Below are 24,189 nucleotides of genomic sequence, written 5' to 3'. Positions count from 1 at the left end.
GTCAAATACGGTGCTCAATCATAAAAAATATTTCATCCCTTTTAACTGGCATATCTAGGCCCTCATCTTTTTGTTGTTCCTATTTCTTTTACTTTTCTTTTCCTTTAAGTCTCTCCATATCTTTTGGAAGACATTCAGGATATAAATAAATACAAAGAAAAGTTAGTGATAGGTAAACCCCTCATGCAATGCTATATTCTGAATTAGAAAATCCTTCCAATTCCAAACATTCTTAATAAAAATATCAATACTGATTTAAAAAACAAGGCTCACTACTCAGACACACTTTGTACTTACCTGCACTATTTTCCTCTGACATTACGGTGTGGCAGAGTGCAAGTAACCTAAGGAATTCATGCACTTTGGGATCACCCATTTTAATGGATTCCATCAGATGGTGGTCAAAAAATTGAAATGTTCTGTCTGCTTGGGGGTTGACTGAGAAACCCACAGCCTCTTTTTTCTGTAGAAGAACAACAACAACAACGAAACTGTAGACTTCATTCCAACAACAATCTTTTAAAATTCAAAAACACTTCCTCTAAGTATTTTTAGTGCTTGTATGATTTTTCAGCCTCAAAAGCCTGGCACTAAAATGGCTTTCTGTTTCCTCATTACCGTTAAATATTATCTTCTCATTTCAGAGCTATGTAAACCTTCATCACCAGAGCAGTAAACCTTCCAAAAGCATATGGGGAAGAAAAATATCCAATGGATGTACAGATTCTCAAATGTTTACTTCAACTCCAAAATACAAAGAAACCCTGAAAACTGAAAGTTTTTTTCAAAACTTACTTGATGGCAAAACCTGACCTGACTTGAACTCATTTTGGCAGCAATATCTGACCTGGAATGGTATGTGCCTAATTACAGACTTTTAAAAGTCTACTTAGTGTTAATTAACATTTTCTGTTACAAAAATATTAATGTGTTTGATTACAGAGTACTTTCTCTGATCTCACTAGAGTTACTGCATAATATAATGACAGAATGAAAATCAGGATCTTGAGATATTTGTGCTCACGTGTTCATTGCAGCATTATTCACAATAGCCAAGAGGTAGAAACAACATAAATGTCCATCAACAGATAAGTAAAGAATATGTGGTTATATATATACAATGGAATATTATTCAGCCATTAAAAAAAGAAATCCTGTCTTTATGCTATGACATGAATGAACCTTGAGGGCATTATGCTAAGTGAAATAAACCACTGACAAAAGAACAAATATTGCATGATTCCATTTATATGAGGTATCTAAAGTAGGAAAATTCACAGAAACTGCGTGTAGAATGGTAGTTTCCAGGAATTAGAAGAATGGGGAAGTGGGGAATTGCAGTTCAATGAGAATTACAGAGTTTCAGACATGCAAGGTGAAAAAATTCTGGGATCTGCAGTACACTGTGCTCATTGTTAATAATAGTTTACCGTCCACTTAAAAATTTGTTGACTAAAAAAAAAAAACAAGACGAAAGAAATAGGGTTCACTAAAGAACAGAACAAAATAGTAGAAGATAATTCAATACTAAATAAGATCTCTGTTAATTCACTGACTTCTGAAAAGCACAAAACGTACTTCTAACTTTTAAAAGTTTATTATTCAAAGCACTAGACCTGTGATCATGTCTTTGCAAGCGCAGTTAATGGGAAAATACTTTTAATATACACTTTGTCTTGGAGACCGCAGAATAATATTTTAAATATAATACTTACATATCCAAGTATATGAGAAGACATACCAGTATACAAGATACTCCATTAGTTGTGTTTATCCCAGAATCATGGAGACTTATCTAATCACAGATTGTTTTGTTCATGTAATAAAGTTTGAAAACAACCACACATTGGGGGGAAAAAATGATCAGCTCACTACTAAGGAGTAAAATACACACTGGCTTTAGACTTCCCTAAACCCCGCCCAGGGAAGAAACTATGACTTAAAGAGATTACAGCCTGTCAAACTGTCATTCAAATATAAAGTCACCAGGTAGTTCTGAACAGATACTTTTCAGGAACCCATCTTGAAATAGTTGTGAGAAAGAAAGTTTCTTTGTTTCTTTGAGGATACTTCAGCCAAATAAGAGATAACTGGAAAAACAGTGGGAAAGGGAGTAGTTAGTGGTAAGCACCAAATCTCTCTAACTGAAGAACTAAATATAAAAGAAATAGATTAGGATGGCAAAACAAAATGTATATATTATATACATTGACTATGTAGAAAAGACTGCTAAAAATTAGCAGAAGATCCTGATTTCCTCATTTTAGTATCTGAAGGTCAGAAGATATCATTTAAAAGCTCAAATCAACTAAGAGAAATCTATGTATATTTAAGATTAAGAAGCATCATTAATACAAGTAGTAGGAAAATATGAGGGAAAGAAGGATAAATATAATAATTTTACCATTTTTCATATTAGGAAATTGATAGACACTGCTTATGAAAAAAGAATTGAGTATTGTATAAACTCTTGAAAGTATACAGTAGAGAAACAATAAAATACTTTCCTAAATATTACAAGAGAAGCACACACACAGAGCAGAGTCCATATGGAGAATTATTAAAAATTATAAAGACACAAAGTATAACCTAAAATATTTAACAGAGCCAATGTAGATGGCCCAAACTCACTTATTAAAAAATTGGATGCAAAGCAAAATCCAACCCTCTGCTATACATGAGACACATCTAAAACAAAGTTATTTAGGAATATTGAAAATAAGAGGTGGGCAAATGCAAACCAAAAGAAACCAGGAGGGGCTTCCCTGGTGGCGCAGTGGTTGTGAATCTGCTTGCCAATGCAGGGGACACGGGTTCGAGCCCTGGCCTGGGAAGATCCCACATGCCGCGGAGCAACTGGGCCCGTGAGCCACAACTACTGAGCCTGCGCGTCTGGAGCCTGTGCTCCCAACAAGAGAGGCCGCGATAGTGAGAGGCCCGTGCACCGCGATGAAGAGTGGCCCCCGCTTGCCGCAACTAGAGAAAGCCCTTGCACAGAAACGAAGACCCAACACAGCCAAAAAAAAAAAAAAAAGAAACCAGGAGACATGACCTCAATATTAAATAAGGTTGAATCCAGGCCAAGGAGAATTAAATGAGTTAAAGAAGAGCACATTCATAATAAAAATATAACCACTGTGAACATCAATGCACCTCAAGATAGCATCAATACTCATAAAATGAAGACTTCAGGGTATATAGGAGCTAGAGAGAGAGAGAAATTATCAGAACACTTTAGTTAACTTCTTTAATCCAAACGATAATATAGATAAAAGATAAATAATGAAACAGAAGGCCTAAATAATATAATTAATAAGGTAGAACTAGAATGACATACAGCTAATTTTATACCTTGAAAACAGAAAATACATAAGCTTTCTTTTTAAGGACCCTGGAACACAGACAATAATTGATCATATTACGCCACAAAGAAAACCCAAATAAATTCCAAAAAAGTAGAAATAATACAAATCTATTCTTTTTGTTTTGTTTTGTTTTGTTTGTTTGTTTTTATAGTTAATAATACTTTATTTTATATTTAACAGTTGCTAAGGGAATAGAATTTCAAAACTCCCATCACAAGAAAAAATAACTTGTAATTACAGTAGTGATGGATTTTTTGTTTTTTGAATTTTATTTAATATTTTTATACAGCACGTTCTTATTAGTTATCCATTTTATACATATTAGTGTATATACAAATCTATTCTTTTATTAAAAGTACAGTGAAGGTGGGGGGGGGAGTCCCAACCGCTTTGAAATTTTAAAGTTCTTCCTTAAAATCTCATGGTTCAATGTGGATATTCAAATTGATATAACAAAAATAAAGATACTTTAATACACTACAGGCCAAAATCCATGTAATTAAAACTAAAGCAGTGTTCAGAGGGAAATTAATAACCACAAATACTTGTATAAAAAAAGGAAAGAGGGACTTCCCTGGTGGTCCAGTGGTTGAGAATCCACCTTCCAATGCAGGGGACGTGGCTTCGATCCCTGGTCGGAGAACTAAGATCCCACATGTGTGGGGCAACTAAGCCTGCACTCTGCAACTAGAGAGCCCATGCACTGCAACTACTGAGCCCGTGTGCTCTGGAGCCTGAGCGCCACAACTAGAGAGCCCACGTGCCACAACTAGACAGAAGCCCGTGCGACACAACAAAAGATGCTGCGTGCTGCAACTAAGACCCAATGCAGCCATAAATAAATATTTTTTAAAACAGGAAAGAACAAAAATTTTTTTTATTTTATTGAAGTAGAGTTGATTTACAATGTTGCGGTTAATTTCTGCTTCACAGCAAAGTGACTTTTTACATAGTCTTGTCAAAAATCAAAAACTTTGATAAAACATTGTGTTGGTATATGTAGGAGAAAGCAGGTACTCTTGTACATTGCTTGTGACAGGGTAAATTGATGTAAATTCTAAAGAGGACAATTTGGCAATATTTATCAAATTATAAATGCCATATATTTTGATTGAGCAGTTCCCTAGAAATGGAACTTGTTAGAAAATATAGGATCCATGTGATACAATGTATACACTGTTATTTTTGCTGCATTTTCTTTACAAGCAAAATATTGAAAATATTCTGAATGTCCATTCTTGTCTTCTTACATAAATTAAGGAACATTGGTATAACAGACCATTATTCACCGTAAAGAAAATAAGGGAGCACTTTTTTTTCACTGATATAGAAAGATCTTGATCATTGTTGAGGAAGAAAGTTAAGAACAGTATGTATAGTTCACTACCAACTATGTAAAAAATGGAGAAATATATTTGCTTGTATGTAATAAATATTTCTAAAAGAGAAAAAAACCCCAGGGAACTCTGTGGTTGCGAAACCTGGATGAGAAGGAATTTTGAACCATATGAATCTATTTTTTTAATGTTATATATTAGGTACCTCATCTGGTCATAGTGGAAATCAGGTGTTAGGAACTCATCATTTCTTAAAAGCACATACAATTTGAAATTAAAAGTAAGAATGAATTTTATCACCTCCACACCTTAGTCATGTCTGTCTTCTGACCCAGGACATCATGTACTTCGCCTGACAAAACAAAAATTGAGAATTAAAAATAAATGAAATTGAAACTAGATTTAGTCATTTAGTTTTAAGAAATACACTTGTTTATTAAAGCACTACTACTAGTTGACATCATGAGTTCAAACCTAGACATTTTAAGGAGTGTTTTCAAACTGTAATGGTAGATACAGTGATTAACACAGAAAGATACTCATGTTTGCCCAAGATAGAACTAAAATGCAGTACACATTAAAACAAAATAAGATCGCAATCATGTTTTTCTGTAAATTTTATCATTCTGTTGTTACCATTATCTATGATGTTTGCAAGAGACAAATTTTGTTTTTCACTTTATACCCACTGTTGGGGAATCCAAAATGATATCCAAGACAGACCAATTCTCATCAATGCTAGAGCTTGGTGAGTACATCTTTGTCTATCTTGGTTTGGGCCAGATCCATCTTTAATATCTATAATGGCAAGGTCAAATTAGCAAGTAAACATGAAACCATGTCAGAGCCTTCTGCAGTCAGAAAACATAGCCACCTATGTGCCAAACATTTAAAAATAACTATTCTTAGCATAAAGCCGATATGTGCTTATTACAAATATATTGGAAAATATAGGCGTTTTAAAAACAGGAACAAAAACCTGTAAAAAAAAAATGAAACAAAACAAACAAACAAAAAAAACAGATTTTCATTCCTGTTTTATAGAGGACAGGACTGAAGAACAGAATTCAAAGTGACATGATTCAACTAAAACTAAAAAGTCAGCATAGTAGGTTTTTTAATTCAAATCTCTCTCTTTTCACTACACAATACTGTGACCCAAAAACCACTTGATAAAGAGTTACTGGTTGTTTTTCTGGGGCTCAGGTCTAAATCTAGAATACTGTGAGGTTGCTGTGTGGGAAGAGGCCCTGAGCTAGAGAGTGAACCTAGCCCAGCACCTGGAATTTAAATCCCAAACTCACCACGGTTATGTGCCAGTCATTGCCTTTTATGCTATAACTCTGATAAATGTTAAAAGCAAAATAAAACTGTCTTTGTGTAAAATGGTCCTCCCAAAGAAAGCCTCTTCACAAGGCTGCTGATGAAAGTGAAGAAAAATTGAAGAAGTCTAAGAAAATAATAGTTCTGAGAAAGAAAATAGAAGCTTTAGATAAATCAGAGTAGAATATCAAATTTTCCCAAGGCCTGGATGTATGATATAAACAAGGCCAACTGTATGGGGGGGGGGGGAGTGATTCTGGAACATTCTATGAGTGCTTTAGTAATAGTAAATGTATTATAAATTAGAATGGCTATATAAATTTAAGGGTCTAAAGGGATTACTTAAATCTTTCAGTTACTTTCCTGCCTTTTATGAGGGAAATTACAAGCTATCATGGGATTTGTAAATTTGGAGATTTGCAAAGATCTTGGGATATATACTTTGTGAAAAGCAAGGGATTTCTCTAAAAATCACCCTGTGACAAACATATCTACAAATAAATCTTGGTCCACGTGTCTGATAATTTCTTTAGGGTCATTTCCTAGAAGGGATATTATTATAATTATTATATTATCAATAAGTGCCATGGCAAAAGAATCCAAAAGGTCTACAAAATTCAAAATATCTCCAATACTCTAACAGAAATTTTCTCATTTAAACTGCTCTTTGGATTGTATATTTTGAAAACCTCTGAAAATAATATCAGAAGAATAAATTTTAAGAAAAGGTTCTATTTTATCACCTTAATAATAGTGGTATCAGAAATGCATAATGTAACTGAGGGCTTGTGGAAGTCCAGCTTGAAAATCATCTGGTCCACTACCAGAGAAGGGTGGGGCAGGACAGGGGCAGGGCAGAAGAGAGGTGAGGAAACCATGGCGACCGTGGGTTATGGGGTTGGGATAGCAGACGGAGGTCAAAAGAGAGGAGAGTATGAAAATCAACTTCTTGTATTTCTTAGTTTTGCTCAGGGTCAAATCTTACTTTAAAATATTTGGCAATGTGTGAAGTTTCCCATCAGGAGACAAAGGAAAGTCTTCCCTCTCTTTCTCAGATTTCCTTTATTTCCTGAGATTTCTGTATTGAGAAACTGTACACTCAGAGTCCAGTGAAGTGAGATTGGGAGTCCAGAGGAACCCGACAGGACCCTTCCAGGAAGCTTTCGTGCTCTCAACAGAAGGAACTGTCTGCTAACTAGCCAAAGTCGGGGTGACAAGGGTCACATATAACTAGAATGCCTGAAAATCCAAAACAGAGCAGGTATCCTAAAAGAAGCATACAAATAGGAACTGGATATTGATGAAACAGTTTGACCACTCAGAGTAGCCCTATACAGTGTGAATTCTCAGGAATGAATTGTAAATTCTTATGAATACAGACACTAACATCAATTCCAGAGCTGTTAGGAAGCAAGTATAAAATACTGCTTTTACTGAAATAAATCAGGCTACGAAGAACTTGTCCTCCCTGGGATACGGGTCTATCAAGCACCACCGAACAGATCACACAGTTGGTGCACCGAAAGGAACCTCAGACAGTATCACATCTAACCCCCGTCTCTACCCATGAATGGTAACAGATCCAAAGTATCATCTGAATTATTCAACATTCATCCAACAAATATTTAGCAAGTGTTTATTATGTGCCAAGCACTATGTTATTAGATGCTGGTGGTGCCCATATTCATCAGAAAAACAGAGATTTTTTAATTAAAAAATAAAACAGTGCTGCTTATTTTTTTTAAGGACTGTTAACAATATCAGGAAAAAGGAACTGTTTCCCTTACCGTAGATTCTCCCATTAATGGAACACTTTTTAAAAGTCATGATGTTTTCAGTGAGGGTACCCGTTTTGTCAGAGAAGACATATTCAATCTGGCCTAGTTCCTCATTGAGCGTGGTCGTCCGAGCTTGAGCAGGTGTTGCCTTCCCAGAGTAATACATCTTCCGATCCCAGTTTATAAAATAACTGTGTCCCAGACGAATTACTTCCACACTTTCATCATTAAAATGGAAAAAAAACGAGAAATACTCCATCAATTTCAGAAGATACAAAGCTTTGCCAAAGCAAGAAGTCTGCAAAGTCTTCAGAGTTTAGAAGAAAATGTGGATGCTCTGTCTCCAGGTCTTAGTGAACTTCAGAGGCATCTCAGCAGAGTCTGTTCATAAAATGTTCTAAGTCATTTCCTTGTAGCACCTTGAAACAATGAGCTGGCTTTGCATAAAGCCTTAGGGAATGTTCCATGCTTCTCTACTTACATTAAACAGGCCCAGTAGAGATTTCTCGTATAGCATTTTAGTTGTTTGATGTGGCTTCACTTTGCCAAAAGAGGTAGAAAGGAGTATCTCCATGAAGCACTAAGCAAACCATAATAGCTATTGAGTAAAAACAGGTTGTGTTGTCATATTACTTTGCCCATTGAAAAGAGCATTGTCTCATGATCTAGTGGTGATTTACGATTTTCCAGCTCTAGAAGTGGAATTTCTGAAGCCAAGGGTATAATCGTTTTCAGTCTTTGTACACAAGGCAAAATCAACTTCCAAAAAGGTTACAACAATGTAAGTTTCTACCATTAGATTACTGAAAATTATCTTTTAGTCTATGCCAAGTCAAGTGGTATCTCATTACTGTTTACTGCATTTCTTTTCTTATCAGTGAGTTGAATTTTTTTTTCAAATTTTATTGGCCAGTTATATTTCTTCTCAGAATTATCTAATTGCATTACCTGCCTATTTCATCTTTCCTATTCAGGTATTAGTGTATTTCTTATTGATTTGTAAAAATTGTAGATATATATATGGCATATGTATCTATATACATTATGCTAATGTGTTACCCAGTTTATCATTCATCTTTTAATTTTGTTTCCACTATTTTTGACACAAAGAAGTTTTCTCTCTTTAATCAATCAAATTTATCAATAGTTTATAGTTTCTGTTTATAGTTTCTTTTCAGGGAGCTTTGCTTAGGCCTTCCCTATGGCAAGATTATATATATACAGATATCTATACTTTTCTTCTAGTTCTTTGTTGATATTTTCCCCACGTTTAATTATTTATTGCAATTAGAATTTTCTGAAGGATGTGCATAGAGAAGCTAATTTCAATTTTTACAAAGTTTATTCATCACCATCTGAACATTGAATCCTTTCCCCTACTGTATTGAGATGCTTCCATGTCACATATAAATTATTTCTTCAGTAGAATCTGTTTTAGGCATTTCAATTTTGTTCCTTAATGTGTTAATTAATGCACCTCTTGTTTTCATTATTGTAGCTTTATAAAATTTGGCATACCTGGAAAGAGGTAAGAAAATCTTTATTCTCTTCTTTTTCAAAAATTCTCACCTGTAATCACTCATTTATTCCTCTTGATAAAATCAATGTATTCATCAAATAAACTTTAGAATCAATGTATCAACTTTCTCATTAAACTTATTTGGAATTTTTATGAAAGTTATATTAACCTCTTAATTATTTGAAAAGAATGGATATTTTATAACATTTAAACACAACTTCAAGAAAAAGGATAAATCTCCCCAGGAATTCAATTTTGAAAAAGTACTTCTATTGGTAAAGAGTTTAGTTTTGTTTTGCTTCTCTTTGTTTTTCACAAAGGTCCACACCATAGCTTGATAGATTTGTTCCTGGACATTGTATCTTTTTATTGATGGGAAAAATTTTTAGTTGCTTTTGGCTTAAAGGATAGTGTTTTTAATGCTAAAAGCTTTTCTTAATATTAAAAAAAGTGATTATGTTACAAAATACAACATTGCGCCGAATTATCTTACTAAGAGTTTTACAGAGTTATTCTTTTGGATTTTCTAGGTTTATAACCACATTGTCTCTGCTCTTCCTTTCTAAGAGATTTTTTTCAGTTTCATGTTTCATTTTGTACATAAATATTTTAGTTGCATGTGTTAGTACATTAACAAGAAGATCCAGAACAGTATAAAATAGTAATAGTAAAGCAGGGACCCATAGCTTATTTCTGATGTTAATGGGAATTAAGCTTTGGTTTTCTCATCTGTAAACTGAGAAAGTTAACAGCAGCCTGATTATGCTAACTCTGAATATTTGTCTCCTTAAAGACAAAAGATGACACCCAAGTCCTTTCTGGGCACTAAATCCTATGCTTCTAGTTCTATAAGTACATGAAACATCTATATTTCCCTCCCCAGCAATGGTAGGGTGTCAGTTCGTTTTCTAACTATTTAAGTGGTAACACTTTTTTTCACCCAAACTAAAAAATCACACTATGACTCTATAGAATCATAAGATATAAAAATGAATGTCATATTCTGCATGTATTTATTTATACCTTATCTTATCATGATTTATTCTTCATATCATTCCCACCCCACTTCCTTGTAAGTTCCTTGCTGGCTGTTCTAATTCAGCTTTGTTCTTCCTATTCCATTCACTCAGAAAGCATTAGCACTTACCATAGACCAGGCAGAGTGCCTTACCTGTCATAGGCAGTCAGTTAGTGTTGAATGAGAAATCTGAGCCTCTATTCCCTAATTGCACCAAGAAGGACATTAAGACCTAGAGAGGTTAAGTGACTAACCCAAGGTCACACAAATAATTAACCACAGAACCAAGACTAGAATTCAGGCATTTGGTAAAGTCAATGCAGACCTGACCTTAAGAATGCCATAAAAATGGCATTATGCAGGTAACTGATCAATCACTTGAAGCTTTCATTCATCTAAAAGTAAAGTATCTCCCTAAAAATCTAAGCAAAATTAATGGAGAACAGAATTTGATCCTTTTGTGTTGCAGTTCCAGTCAGTGGAAGTAGTCTAAATTAATTTGAATTCTTAGACCTTAAAATAGTCTGTAGAGAGGCAGAGTATCCTTTTTGTTTGGGAAAAGAGCATTTAGGAGAGTCACAATGGAACATTTAGCTCTTTGTTTTATAATAGCAGAGAAAAGGAGACAAATGCTCAGAGTCAGTATAATCAAGCTGCTTAGTGTTTTCTGCCTGGACGCTCAAAGAACAGGGCTTATGATTCTGCCCATTCTGAGGCAAAATAAGCACCGTGGAAACGAGTTTCTTTTGTTTTGGAAAAAACACTAAAAAGCTAATTCCTTGGGAGCACAACAGCTGCACTTCTTAAGATGATGTATTAAAAAACTGTAGCTGGGTATGTTTTAACACTACAGTTAAATTTACAGCATAGAAATACCCTACCAAAATCAATGTCCTATGCTCACATAGAATTGTTAAGCATTCAAAGTAAATTCTACACTTTTATCCTCAAGTGACATGGCACTAATTTATTCCTTGTACCTATTCAAAGGCGTAATGGAAGCTTTTGTAGAAGGCCTTCATCCCTCCAATCAGAAATACCTGGGATTTCTCTTTTTCCAGATCTCGGTCTTAGCAACCTGAAATTCCCTGGAATGCTTTTTCCCTCAAGCTGAACTCAGAATCACTGTTCTTATTTGGTGAGCAAAAATGCTCACATTTATCTTCATCAATACCATGGCTTACCAGCAGGTAGAAAATTCTAGCCTCTTTTTTTTTTTCTCTTGATGTCTTGGCTGATTAATAAATCATGCACAGCTCAGACATAGACAATGTGCCAAGTGTTAGAAGACTTGGGTTTGGATCTTGGCTCTGTCCCTAACCAGCTCCACAATCCTGAAAAAAATCATCTCATTTATAAAAGAAGTTCAGCAATAACTACTTCAAAAGATTTTGGGGAGACATAAATGAGATATTGCATATGAAAGCACTTTATGTAAAATACGAAATGCTATCTAGAGGTAAGGTGATATTATTTGGAGCAGAAAGGAACTCAGAAATCAATTATCTCAATCTGCTCATTTTAGAGCACATATTTCATAGACAAACTAAGGCACAGAGAAGCCAAGTGCTTTCTCCAAGGTCACACAGCTATTAGTGGCAGTGACAAGACCAGAACTTGGGCTCAGACTATTCCAAATAGGTTTTCTTTCTGCCACTGTGGGGGACACATTAGAAGGAAAAGGAACCTGGGAATCCAGCCTTGGTCTTTAAAAAAAACAATCTTAAAAATCATTAAATGAAAAATGCCAATGCACTTCAAAGAAAGAGTGTATACGAAATACACTTCCTTCGTGAGGACACATGAAACTGCACGTGTGTAGATGGTAAGGCACTATGAGCATTTATTGTTCATTTCGACATAAAAGGAAAGCTATAAAAGCTGACCATAGGTCCTCTGGCAAAGAGCAGGATTTACTACAGACTTTATAATTGGATACAAGCATGAGAGGTCCTCAGAATCAACGATGAGCCAGTAGGATACATTTTAAGTAGAGCCCGCTCTGACCACAGCTCCAGAAGGCCAAAAGCATTTTGTGGTGTTGTAGCCCCATGCCACTACTTCCAGTCAATTTCCCACAACTTGACATTTCAGTTTCCTGACTGTTCTCCAAAACAAGGGTGGATTTTGTGCGTTAAACTTCCCTTGTTTCATCATAGCTAGGATTTTGGAAAGAGAGAAAAAGAAGCTCGTAAAAATTAGTGGGGATTTAGAGCTGGTGATTTTGTTTACTGTTAAAATACTGGTGATGAAGAATGTCAAACAACCAAGTCTCATCTTGGCTCCAGTGTCTTTGGGACCATCTGACTCAGTCTTGGTAGGATTAGGATCAAGAATGTCTCAGGTACAGATTCTAGGGCCAACTTCGAAGCCTTATCAAATATACATATATATATAAACACATATATACACACACATATATGTATATACATATATATATAGAGAGAGAAACAGAGAGCGAGAGAGACAGCGAGACAGAGACAGAGAGAAGTGTGCTTATGTATAGATAGATAGGTAGACCATTTTAGCTCTAGTTTGTAGGACCAAATCTAGAAATGATCAAGTTGTAGAGGGAGTTATGAACCATACTTCTTATTCAACAATGAATAAGTGCCACCAACTATATTTCAACTCCTTCATGTACTCACTGAATAGTTACTAATAATAATAGTAAAAATTAATATTCATTAAGCTCTTACAATGTGTCAGGCATTTGTCTTAGAGCTTTACAGGTTTGTTTATTCCTCATACAATCCTCTTAATTAGAACTATTACTTTCTCCATTTTTAAAATGAGGACCCTGAGATACTAGAAGGTGAAGTAACTTGCCCAAGGTTATGGAGCTAGTAAGTGGTAGAACAGGGTCTGAATCCAGGTATCTGGAGCCAGACGAGTGCCAGAGAGGCACCATCTCAATAGATCTCCCCAAATATTCTTCCATTTCTTTCCCAACATCAACCCAATTCTAACTCATCAGGTTGCATGAGATTATATCACAGTCCATGTATTCCAAAGGAAAACATTCCTAAGAAACCAAATCAAGAAGAAAATAGAATGCATTTTTTGTAATTTGAAAATGTAAAAGTTAAACGATTTGAAAAGCTTAGTTGCCTCATTTGTAACAGATGTAGCAGATCATGAGCAGTTAGAGGGAGACAGCTATCTCACTGTTGTAATTTTAAAACAAAAAAAAATGATTACACAGAACAAAGGCTTTTGATGAAATGGCTTCACCAAAGTATAAACTCTCATCTTACCTCACATATAAAGAAATTGGTACAACTGTGTTGAGAATAATAATATATGACCAGAATGTTAAGAATCCTGAGAACACAGAGTTCTTCTTTCCTTCATTCCAAAAGAGGAAAGTTCTGAATTTGTCCCCAACTTGATTCTCCCAGATTGAATTTCCTATTGCAAGAATAATTCCCAAGCATATCAGAAACCCAAAAATCTGAAATGAGAATAGAGGTCTGGTTAAGGTTAACTTGAATCCCAAACTGGTCATATCAAGGCAATCTACCACTTCTAACTCCAAGAAATTGTCATTTGAAAAGCAAGTTATGCAAAGCTCGTCTTACTTATCATTAATCATACAAGTAAAATGTAATATATTTATGTTGGGAACTTGGCTAAATATTTTACATACATTTTCTCACTTAATTCTCCCATTGACTCTCTGAGATAGGAACAAACATTATTCACACTTTACAGGCCAAAACCAAAATAAAACAGAAGCCCACACAGATTATATAACTTCTTTATGGTTACAAAGCTAATAACTTCACATCCTCTATTTGTGAAGAGTGCATATATTTAAGTGGCTTAAGTAAAGAAGATCATATGTACTGATTTGCTCTGGTCAATCCCAGTTTACATCTATTTTCCAGGCGTAATATTAATAGTATTCCCTTCTTTCACCTTCAAAAGCATCCTGTTTGAATAATAAACTATCTGGTAACCCAAGGAATAAAAGCAAAAGGAAGAAAATATCAGTAATAAAGGACTGTCTCAGACTAGTCAAGTTTCTTGGCTACAGACCTAGCTGCACAATCCTTACTTAAAGTCAACAAGAAAGATAAGGATTAATTAAAATATGGCATGACATATACTAACAGTTTTCAGGTTGCTTCTGAGATTTAAAAAAAAGTAGGAAGCAACCTGAAAACTGTTAGCCAACTCTTACATTGTGATTAGTGTCAGTATTAGCAAAGCAGACATTTTAGAGGTAAAGCAACTAGGAAGACAGCAAGGCCAGTCCCTTGTAAGTCCAAAATCCCGAACTTGGAAAGGAAGGACACAAAGTCACCAAACATATAACACCTGAGCTGAACACAATGTTCTGGGAACCTTGCTAAGTGTCACCGTGTTAGGAGCAGACACCAGTCACTGTTGAGGGAGGAGTGGGGCTAAAAACAGAAACGTATTTCTCTCCTATTTCCTTTTTCCTCCAAGAAAGATTATTCAGGCATTCTAGGACTGCCTCCTTTATTCGCTCATGGACAAAATAGGCACATAAGAAGACAAAGTTGGGGAAAACCTGATTTAAAATACATTAGTATATTAATATACTTTAAATCAGGAAAACCTGATTTAAAGTATATTAGAAAACCAGGTATTAGAGAAAAGTAATACTGTGAATCCCCCAAATCCTACCAATTTGGTGCCTGTCTCACAGTATCCTCTTTTTCAATGGCTAACACTACAAATTAATGGAGGTAAATTACTTTAAAAACATTAAATTTGGTGATGCTTGGTATCAAATGCCCTAATTTAGGATGGACTCGGCTTCTAATTCCCCAACGGATCATTCAATTTTCTAGTAGAAAAAGCTAGGACAGTGCCTGCTTCACAACCAGTAAGCTTACTCTGTGGTGGATACATATATAATCCCCATGCAAGCCCTACAGGTGGGCTCAAGGCTGTTTAAATAGGGAATTCTAGGAGGTGGGCACATTCCTTCTGGGAATGTCCCCTTGGCCTCATGGACTCTATGGGTATGAGAGGAGGAAAGCCCAGGTCTGAGGGTGACACTGAAAGTGAAACACAGAGCCTGGCCAATATTTTGTGCCCCAAAAGAGTTCATTCCCTTTTTTCCTTATTCAGGGTCCCACCATAATGTATCAGTTGAGCAAATATTTACTGAGCGCAGATTCTTTAACGTTACTTGTGAGTCTGTGATGGGGCTGGTAGGGAAACATGGTTCAAAGTCCTCACTGTCCTCATATTTCAAAGTCAATGTTCTAAACTCAACCCTAATATAAGGAGGCAAAGCAATAGGACACAAAAGTCAGATAACAATCTGATCCACAGCATGAGGAAGCACGAGATTAACTGATGAAAGGGTGGGGTGTGAAGAAGACCTGACTATTTGGAGTTCACAAGTGGTAGAGAAAATCATTTCAAAAAATTCAGAGGAGAAAAAAAATTCAGAGGAAAGAGATAACCATGGGCCCAGGAGGTTTAGAAGTCTTCATGAAGGAGGTGAACAGTGACTTGGGCCTCAGAGGATTTATAAGCAGAACCAGCTACATAACTTTCAGGGCCCAGTGCAAAATAAAAATGCAGGACCCCTTCTCGAAAAATTATGAAGAATTTCTACACAGCAACAACAGATCAATAAGCCAAGTGTGAGGCCCTTCTGAGTGGGGGCCCTGTGTGACTTCACAGGCCACATATCCATGAAGCCAGCCCTGTCCACAAGCTATGTAGAGAGGGTATGAGCAAATGTAACATGACCAAAAGACCAAACTACCTTAAAAATTATGTTTTGTTTTTTAAAAACAAATGGTCTTGCAAGGCCATGAAGGCCTCCATAAGCACTAACCTACGTCTCATGAGAAACTCTACCAACGGTTGAGAAATCATAATCTAGGAAGTAGAAGACAGTAGAACTGGGCCCCAAATGCAAAGTCCCCAAATACAAATTCCACAAGGAGAATGTAGATTTCTGAAAGAATTCCCAGAAGAATGTAAGAAATATATTAAGATAACAATGACTAATGATAGTGCCTAATTTTGTTACAGCAACTTACCCATAATACTAGAGTATTCATCAATCTATCAATGCTTGTCCTCTTAAACTTTGTCTTACCACTGTTCTGCATTAGTTTAGTATCAGGACCTGCAAAAGAAAAAAAAAGAAAGAAAGAAAAAAAATAACTTTGAAATGATTAGATGATGTATTATTATTATTATTATTATTATTATTATTATTATTAATTCCTACTTATATCAAATGTTCCTGAAAGGAAAATAATATGTTTTTTCAAAATAATTTGACTTTTATTAAGAGCAGGATTATTATTAAGTTGTTTATGATTCTCATCTGCTGGCTTAACAACAATCCTGGAAATTGCAAGGGAACTGGTCCTCTTAGAAGGGGAAAAATCCAGACATAACTTGCAGCTAAAAGGTTTAAGAAATGCTATTTTTCAAAAATCTGTGTATGGATGTGCTTATAATTTGAAGCAATTAAAGGTTAAGAAGTCAGTCAAACTGAGGAATAATTTATAAATGTCTAAAAGAATGTAGTAATAAACACAATTCAGAACACTAAGGTCAAAAATGGAAAGTTAAGATAAGAAATCAAATTCTGGATGTGTTTCCCAAAAAGATGTGAGGTGACTTTAATGGAGAAACTAAAATAACTCCAAACAATACAATAGCAAGTAATTTAAACCTTTATTATGTATTGCACACTATTTATATAATATGCATTTTTTTGTAAGGGCAAAAATTGTCTTAAATTCTGTTAGATTTATTTCAAGTAATTCTCTTAAATCCCATGTCAGACATTTACTAAGTGCCTTGTTCAAGAAATTCTGAGAATATTATTAACTGCTTTAGAGGTAGATTATTAGATGATTAACAAAGAATATTAGATTATATTGCTAAGGAAATTCCTTGTGGACAAAGAAGATGCTCAATAGAAGCGATTACATTTTAATTATATCGGATTTCCCTAGTCTTCCCTCTCCACTTCATCTTTCCACAATTATCACCAATCCATGCAGCACTTAAAAGCAGAGGAGAGGGGCTTCCCTGGTGGTGCAGTGGTTGAGAGTCTGCCTGCCAATGCAGGGGACACGGGTTCGAGCCCCGGTCTGGGAAGATTCCACATGCCGCGGAGCAGCTGGGCCCGTGAGCCACAACTACTGAGCCTGCGCGTCTGGAGCTTGTGCTCCACGACAAGAGAGGCCGCGACAGTGAGAGGCCCGCGCACCGCGATGAAGAGTGGCCCCCGCTCGCCGCAACTAGAGAAAGCCCTCGCACAGAAACGAAGGCCCAACACAGCCATAAATAAATAAATAATAAAATTATTAAAAAAAAAAAAAAAAGCAGAGGAGAAGGGAAAGGGAAGAAAAGAGAGAAGCGGGGGACACATGGAATTATACGCCATTCTAGAAGTCAGGGAAGCATGGGAACATCCTTAAAAGACTCCTTTACTTGAAAGACAAATTGGAGCAAAGATTGGGGTCTCGAACAATTCACTGTCCTGAGTTGGAAATTGTACCCCAGTGTCCTATTCCCAGCCACTACTGTGTAAAGGAGACCACCCGCATTTTCTCAGAATCGTTTATTGAAATCATATGGACATTGAGGGTGGGAAGTATTTCTTTTAGTAAAGATCACAAAGAACAAATAGAGTTTGTGATTGCTAAAAGCTGAAATATTGACAGACCAGTTTTGTGCCAAAAATTTACATTTCTTAGGCATACATACACACAGACTAGCAAAGAATCCACTGAATGTGTTCTTAAGCACTTATTTAAATATATCCACAGATGTTGACACACATCTCTTCTTCCCCTCATATTCACAGTCCTGAGAGAATTTTCCATACTCAACAGCCTCTTTTTCTTTATCTCCCACTCATTTCTCAAGCTAGTTTCTGGGCCAGTGACTCCACCAAAACAAATCTAGTGTTACCATCAATATCCTCCATGCCTTCTTGGACCTCTCAGCAGCCTTTGACACTGTTGACTACTCCATCCTTTTGAAACACACTCTTTCCTTAGCTTCCATTTTGCATGTTCTGCTTTCCCGCCTACCTCTTTGGTAGCTTCTTTTTTGTCTTCCATTATGCTCATTCCTTTCTTCCCAGCCATTAAATAGTGAGACTTCTTTAGAATCAGGCATAGGCCATCTTCTCTTCTTTCTCAATCCACCTTCCCTGAGCAATCTCATCTAAGACCACAGCTCCAATTAACATCTGTAGGCCAAATGTATATCTCCAGCTCAGATTGCTCCTCTGAGCCCTAAACTCATATATTTACATCCATATATTTGATTGCCTATATGATATCTTCACCTGGTCTTTCTAAGGCCCCTCAAGTGGTCCTTGTCAAGCCCAACTTGTGACCTTTCTCCAAGGTTCCTTATCTCAGTGAATGGCACCACTATCCATCCAGTTGTGAAAAGTGGGAGAAACCTAAGAGTCTAGTCTATCGCATCACTCCCACCCTAAATCCAAAGTACCGTCATCTCTCAACTGGACTGTAGTAAAAGCCTAGCAACTTTGTCTCCCCACGTGTACTCTGCCACCACCCGAATCATACACTTTTTCCAGGACCCTATTTACCAACTTTAAAAATACTGTAGGCAGGAGTGAAACTTTCAAATTTAACACTTACACACACGCCGTCTGTTTGAAAAACTTGCAATGGCTTCTGAATGCTCTCAGGATAAAGACTAAAATTCTGGATACAGACCACAGGACCTGTATGTTCTGGCCCCTATCCCTGTCTCTAGTCACATGTTCATCTCTTTCCTCCAAGTTTTCCATGCTCTACACTGGCCTTCTTAAGTTTTTTTGTTTGTTTGTTTGTTTTTACCTCCCCAGCCTCATTCCAACCATAGAGCCTTTGCCTATGGCGTGACTTTTAGCTAGCTTGTTCTTTCCCTTCATATTCCTCCACTACATCCTCTTGTGAGTCCATGTTCTTTTTCTTCAGAGCACTTATCTCAGTTTGAGATTATATACTCATTACTACAATTATTTAAGATTAAGATTAATGTCTCTCTCTCCTACCAGACTCAAAACCACATGAGTGAAGAGACCACTTTTTTTGTTCACATTCTTAATTGCAAATAAGTAAGTAGCATAGTGCCTGCCACATAGTAGGTACTCAATAAATAACTGTTTAATGAATGAATTTATTTATTAAGTACCTGCTATGTTTTAGGCAATGTGCATATGTCCTTTGCACCTATTATCTCACTAATGCTTAAAACAAGCCAAAAAATTAGGTACTATTATCCTTAGTTCACTAATAATGAAACTCAGGATTCAAGAATTTAAATAACTTGCCTGAGATTTTTTTTTTGTCTAGTTAAGCGTCAGAGCCAAAATTAGAACCCAGATATATCTAATTCTAAGGCTCTTGCTCTCAACCACTATTTTTAAAGCTATATGAAATAGTCCATTAATTCATTAATTCACTGACTCATTCAAACAATGTGTGTTTAAGACTGTGACTCATTCAGAGTCCAAACAGGAAATAGATGACACAATGATCAAGGGTAATTAGAGAAAGGTTTATTTATAAAGGGAATCTTTACAAAAGTGTGAGTGGGTGTATCGGAGGTACAGAAGTAAAAGGTTAATGCAGTAACCAAGGACTTAGTAGCAATCAAGATGTTTCTCTATCTACACCAGAAGGGTAGGATGAGGGGAGAGGGTGGTTATTAGACCCTAAGGAGAGAGTTGTGTAAAGTCTGCAGCCTTTAGAGGAAGAGTGACTTTATGTTGAGGGACCCAGCCAGCTTGAAGGTAGGCAGTCTGGGGGAATAGATACCTTGACCTCAATCTTCTTCCTTTGATCTCTTCCCAGGGACCCCCAATGATAGGACCAAAGTTCAAGGAAACCTATTAGTGTAAACCATACAAGTCAGCCTCCCAAGGCAGAGAGAAGAGTGTGAAATGTGAGAGTAGATCTGGAGGGGCAAATGGAAGACATCACAAAAACCTACTATGCACAAAAACCTACTATGCACCAAGATGGTGCTGACTCCTATGGACGCCTTAAATGAATAAGACTTCTGACTTGTACCCTCAGAAACAGGACTTTCTCCTCTCTTGAGATAAAGGAAAACCATACCAGGGAGGCATGGCCTAGCTGTTAATGTATATTAGACCCTCATAAATTATAGATTTGTAAAGTAAACCATGTTTATGTCAACTATACTCCTTGCACAATCCTTAGTGGCAGGTATAACTAGAGTAATAATACAGAAAGAACAGTTAATAATTTGTTTTGGGTAACTTTCATAAGATCTAGGTGTCCACCTAGAACTAGTTCCCCAAATTAGATGTCTCATGACTTAGGGGTTCTGAGACACTCATTTGTTCAACTCTGACATTGACGAAACCAACGATTCCTCTGCCTGCCGTTATTCTAGTTGAACTTTCTATTAACGTTTGTGCCTAGACTAAAGTCAATGTAGGCATGCTCTGCTTTACAAATACCTGCCTCATGAAGATCCCCTGCCAGTGATCATCAAGGTCACATCACAAAAGAGGGTGATGCCCCACTCCTCCCTGCCGAGATCCAAGAGCAGTTCATTTTCCCAACTCTCAGCCTATGGCGCAGATAATGCACTCTGAATTGATGCCGAAAGAAGGGAGACACAGGGAAGGAAAGAAAATAGCATTTGTCAAGCATCCTCTTCCATATGCATTGCCTCACTGAGCCTTTACAGTGACTCTCTAATGTACTCATTCTTATCCCCATATTATAGCAGAGAAAACTAAAGCTTAGGAAGTTTAAGTAACCGAGGTTTAACATTCTCCAGCTGGTAAACAAATCTAAACCCAGATCTGTCCAATCCAAATTCTGTGAACTGTCTGTTACACTTTTTTGGAGGGAGACCTGTCCAGCTTACCACTCCACTTTCTTCTATGTAGGAGCATTTTCCCACAGAGCCAACATTATGAAGGAAAGCTTGACCCCTGAGGGGCTCTCAGCAGCTGTCCTAGCATAACATGCTATAGCTGAACCATACTTCCGAATTAGTCATTCCAAACAAGATCACACAAATGCAAACAAAAGTTTGGGCTACAGCCCACTCCTAGGATGATGCACCCCCCATTTCTCTAATGATAGGGAGCAAACCAAGAGGGTCCTTCACATCAGAGGACCTCCAAGAAATCTCCCCTTCATTAAGTGGAAGGACTAAAGGGGGAAGGTAAAGAGAGGTTAACGTATAAGCCTAGCACTCTTTTTCTCAATACAAGATGCAAATAAGGAAATAGATGATCATAGGTTTATTCCCCTGACTACAAAGTAAAAGCATCTGGTGAAAACATTATGAAACCAGATTCATCCCCAGATAAAACTGTATATACAGCCTCATTTCTAGGGATTTCTCAAGTCCTTACAATGGCAATGCCCCAAGCAGCAAGAGCCTTGCTAACACCCACAGCTGAGAGTATTTAAGAGGAATTGAGAGGATTTCTCTAGATTTGGAACAGTTTTGAGTCTTTAATGAACATTTTGTTACTGTTGAAGGAAGTCAGTTAAGAAGAACATTCCAGTTTTGATTGCACATATAGTCAATGGGCCCAAAACACATCTTAATTTGGTGTCACAATAAACAGGATTTTTAAAAAATCAAGGACTGGCAATTGAAGCCATGAGTGAAATTTGAGAGGCTTTATGAAATGGTGCTACTGTAAGCTTCCTTAGCAGGAGAGTGCCATCTTGGGCCCTTAGAGACAAAGTAGAGACAGGAAAAGTGGCAGCAGGCAGGGGAAGAGGCACTCCCTCCACCCCTAGTCCTATCCCCACCTCCAGCATGCACAGTCTTTCCAGGACCCGCTGTCCTGCTGACGAATAGTAGAAGAAGCTCTGAAATAGACACAGAAATGACTGCAGGATCTCTAAGAAGGCTTTTCCAAAAGGATTGCTTGAACTTGGCAAACTACAAAATTAACAGCAGAGCTGGGGCTTTCTTTCATGCCCATCCTCCACTTTAAAGGCAGGCTGATTAATACATATAATGATGGGGATGATTGAGACGGGGTTAGAGAATGAGAAATTAAACAATAGGTATCATAAATAGTGCTACAATGAACATTGTGGTACATGTCTCTTTTTGAATTAATAGCCAGGACATGAGAGCAACCTAAATGTCTATCGACAGATGAATGGATAAAGAAGATGTGGCACATATATACAATGGAATATTACTCAGCCATAAAAAGAAAAGAAATTGAGTTATTTGTAGTGAGGTGATGGACCTAGAGTCTGTCATACAGAGTGAACCAAGTCAGAAAGAGAAAAACAAATGCTGTATGCTAACACATATATATGGAATCTAAAAAAAAATAAAAATGGTACTGATGAACCTAGTGGCAGGGCAGGAATAAAGACATAGACATAGAGAATGGACTTGAGGACACGGGATGGGGAGGGGGAAGCTGGGGCGAAGTGAGAGTAGCATGGACGTATGTACACTACCGAATGTAAAATAGCTAGTGGGAAGCAGCTGCATAGCACAGGGAGATCAGCTCAGTGCTTTGCGATGACCTAGAGGGGTGGGATAGAGAGGGTGGGAAGGAGGCTTAAGCAGGAGGAGATATGGGGATATAGGTATGCATATGGCTGATTCACTTTGCTGTACAACAGAAACTAACACAGTATTGTGAAGCAATTATACTCCAATAAAAATCTATCCAAAAAAAAAAAAAAACCAGTAGGTATCTAGCATCTGAGTAATTAAGGCCCATGCACTCTTAAGAATAAGTTCATGGGGCTTCCCTGGTGGCGCAGTGGTTGAGAATCTGCCTGCCAATGCAGGGGACACGGGTTCGAGCCCTAGTCTGGGAACATCCCACATGCCACGGAGCAACTGGGCCCGTGAGCCACAACTACTGAGCCTGCGCGTCTGGAGCCCGTGCTCCACAACAAGAGAGGCCCGCGCACCGCGATGAAGAGTGACCCCCACTTGCCGCAACTAGAGAAAGCCCTCGCACAGAAACGAAGACCCAACACAGCCATAAATAAATAAATAAATAAAGCCAGAAAACATCTTTAAAAAAAAAAAAAAAAGAATAAGTTCATGATGTCAGTGTTTCCTTGCAGAGTGGGGCCACACAAACTATTTCCAGAGCAGCGGAGTCTTATCCTGGTGCCCTGCACTCTGCAGTCAACCCAGAAGGGCACCTTGCACGCAATAAAAGCACCGTGCTCATCCAACCTGGAGAGCCGCAGACTGTGCTCACGCAGATCTCAGGAAGGGCTCTCCCATAACAGACCCTGGAGAGTCTTCTGTACCTGCAAAAATAACCATTCCAAAACACCAGCTGGTATTTCTCAGGACACAGCCCCTCAGGATTATCTTCTCATTGTTGAGGGAGTGCTTGCTGCCCTTCCAAGAGAGGACTCCGGTGAATTTATCTAGTTTGTTGTTAGGCGCCTCACAGACAACAATCCCTGTAAAATACAAAAAACAAACATCTTTATGACTCACCTCAAACTCTCTTTAGAGGTCCACAGTACTGCTTTAGCACCCAACTTCTAACATACAGTACACTTTCCTTCTCTTTTGGACAGCACAGTGTTATACATACACATATGTACATATACCCTAGGCTGTGCTAGGAAAAATCATCTGGGAGGGGTACAAAGATGGAAATCAATCAGATATTTTGAAACATAATTTTCTGCACTGTCCAAATAAGAACAGAAACCTCAAGAGCCATGGGATGTTTATTCCTTTAAAAAGAAAAAGAATCACTAATCTCTACTTTTGGTTTGTAACAAATGATTTTTGAAAAGATAAAGCAGGGATGATCCTAAAGGTTTTTCTTATTTCATCTCTTTTTATTTAATGTAACTTTCAT

General features: G+C 37.1%; 1 protein-coding gene across 4 annotated transcripts in view; it reads right to left on the bottom strand.

The window, feature by feature from the left end:
* Positions 1-24,189, bottom strand: part of ATP8B4 (ATPase phospholipid transporting 8B4 (putative)) — a 305,912-nt gene that overhangs the window by 71,760 nt on the left and 209,963 nt on the right. For all 4 annotated transcript variants that reach the window (XM_028163557.2, XM_057544467.1, XM_057544468.1 and 1 more), the window contains 6 exons: positions 23,621-23,779; positions 16,376-16,464; positions 13,598-13,794; positions 7,813-8,021; positions 5,011-5,054; positions 298-463 (listed from right to left, as the gene is read on the bottom strand). In XM_028163557.2, the coding sequence (XP_028019358.2) occupies positions 298-463; positions 5,011-5,054; positions 7,813-8,021; positions 13,598-13,794; positions 16,376-16,464; positions 23,621-23,779 (864 nt within the window). The remainder of the gene's footprint in view (positions 1-297; positions 464-5,010; positions 5,055-7,812; positions 8,022-13,597; positions 13,795-16,375; positions 16,465-23,620; positions 23,780-24,189) is intronic.

Source organism: Balaenoptera acutorostrata, chromosome 3 (assembly GCF_949987535.1).
Source record: "Balaenoptera acutorostrata chromosome 3, mBalAcu1.1, whole genome shotgun sequence".
Lineage (NCBI taxonomy): Eukaryota > Metazoa > Chordata > Mammalia > Artiodactyla > Balaenopteridae > Balaenoptera > Balaenoptera acutorostrata.
This window is presented reverse-complemented; position numbering and strand designations above follow the sequence as displayed.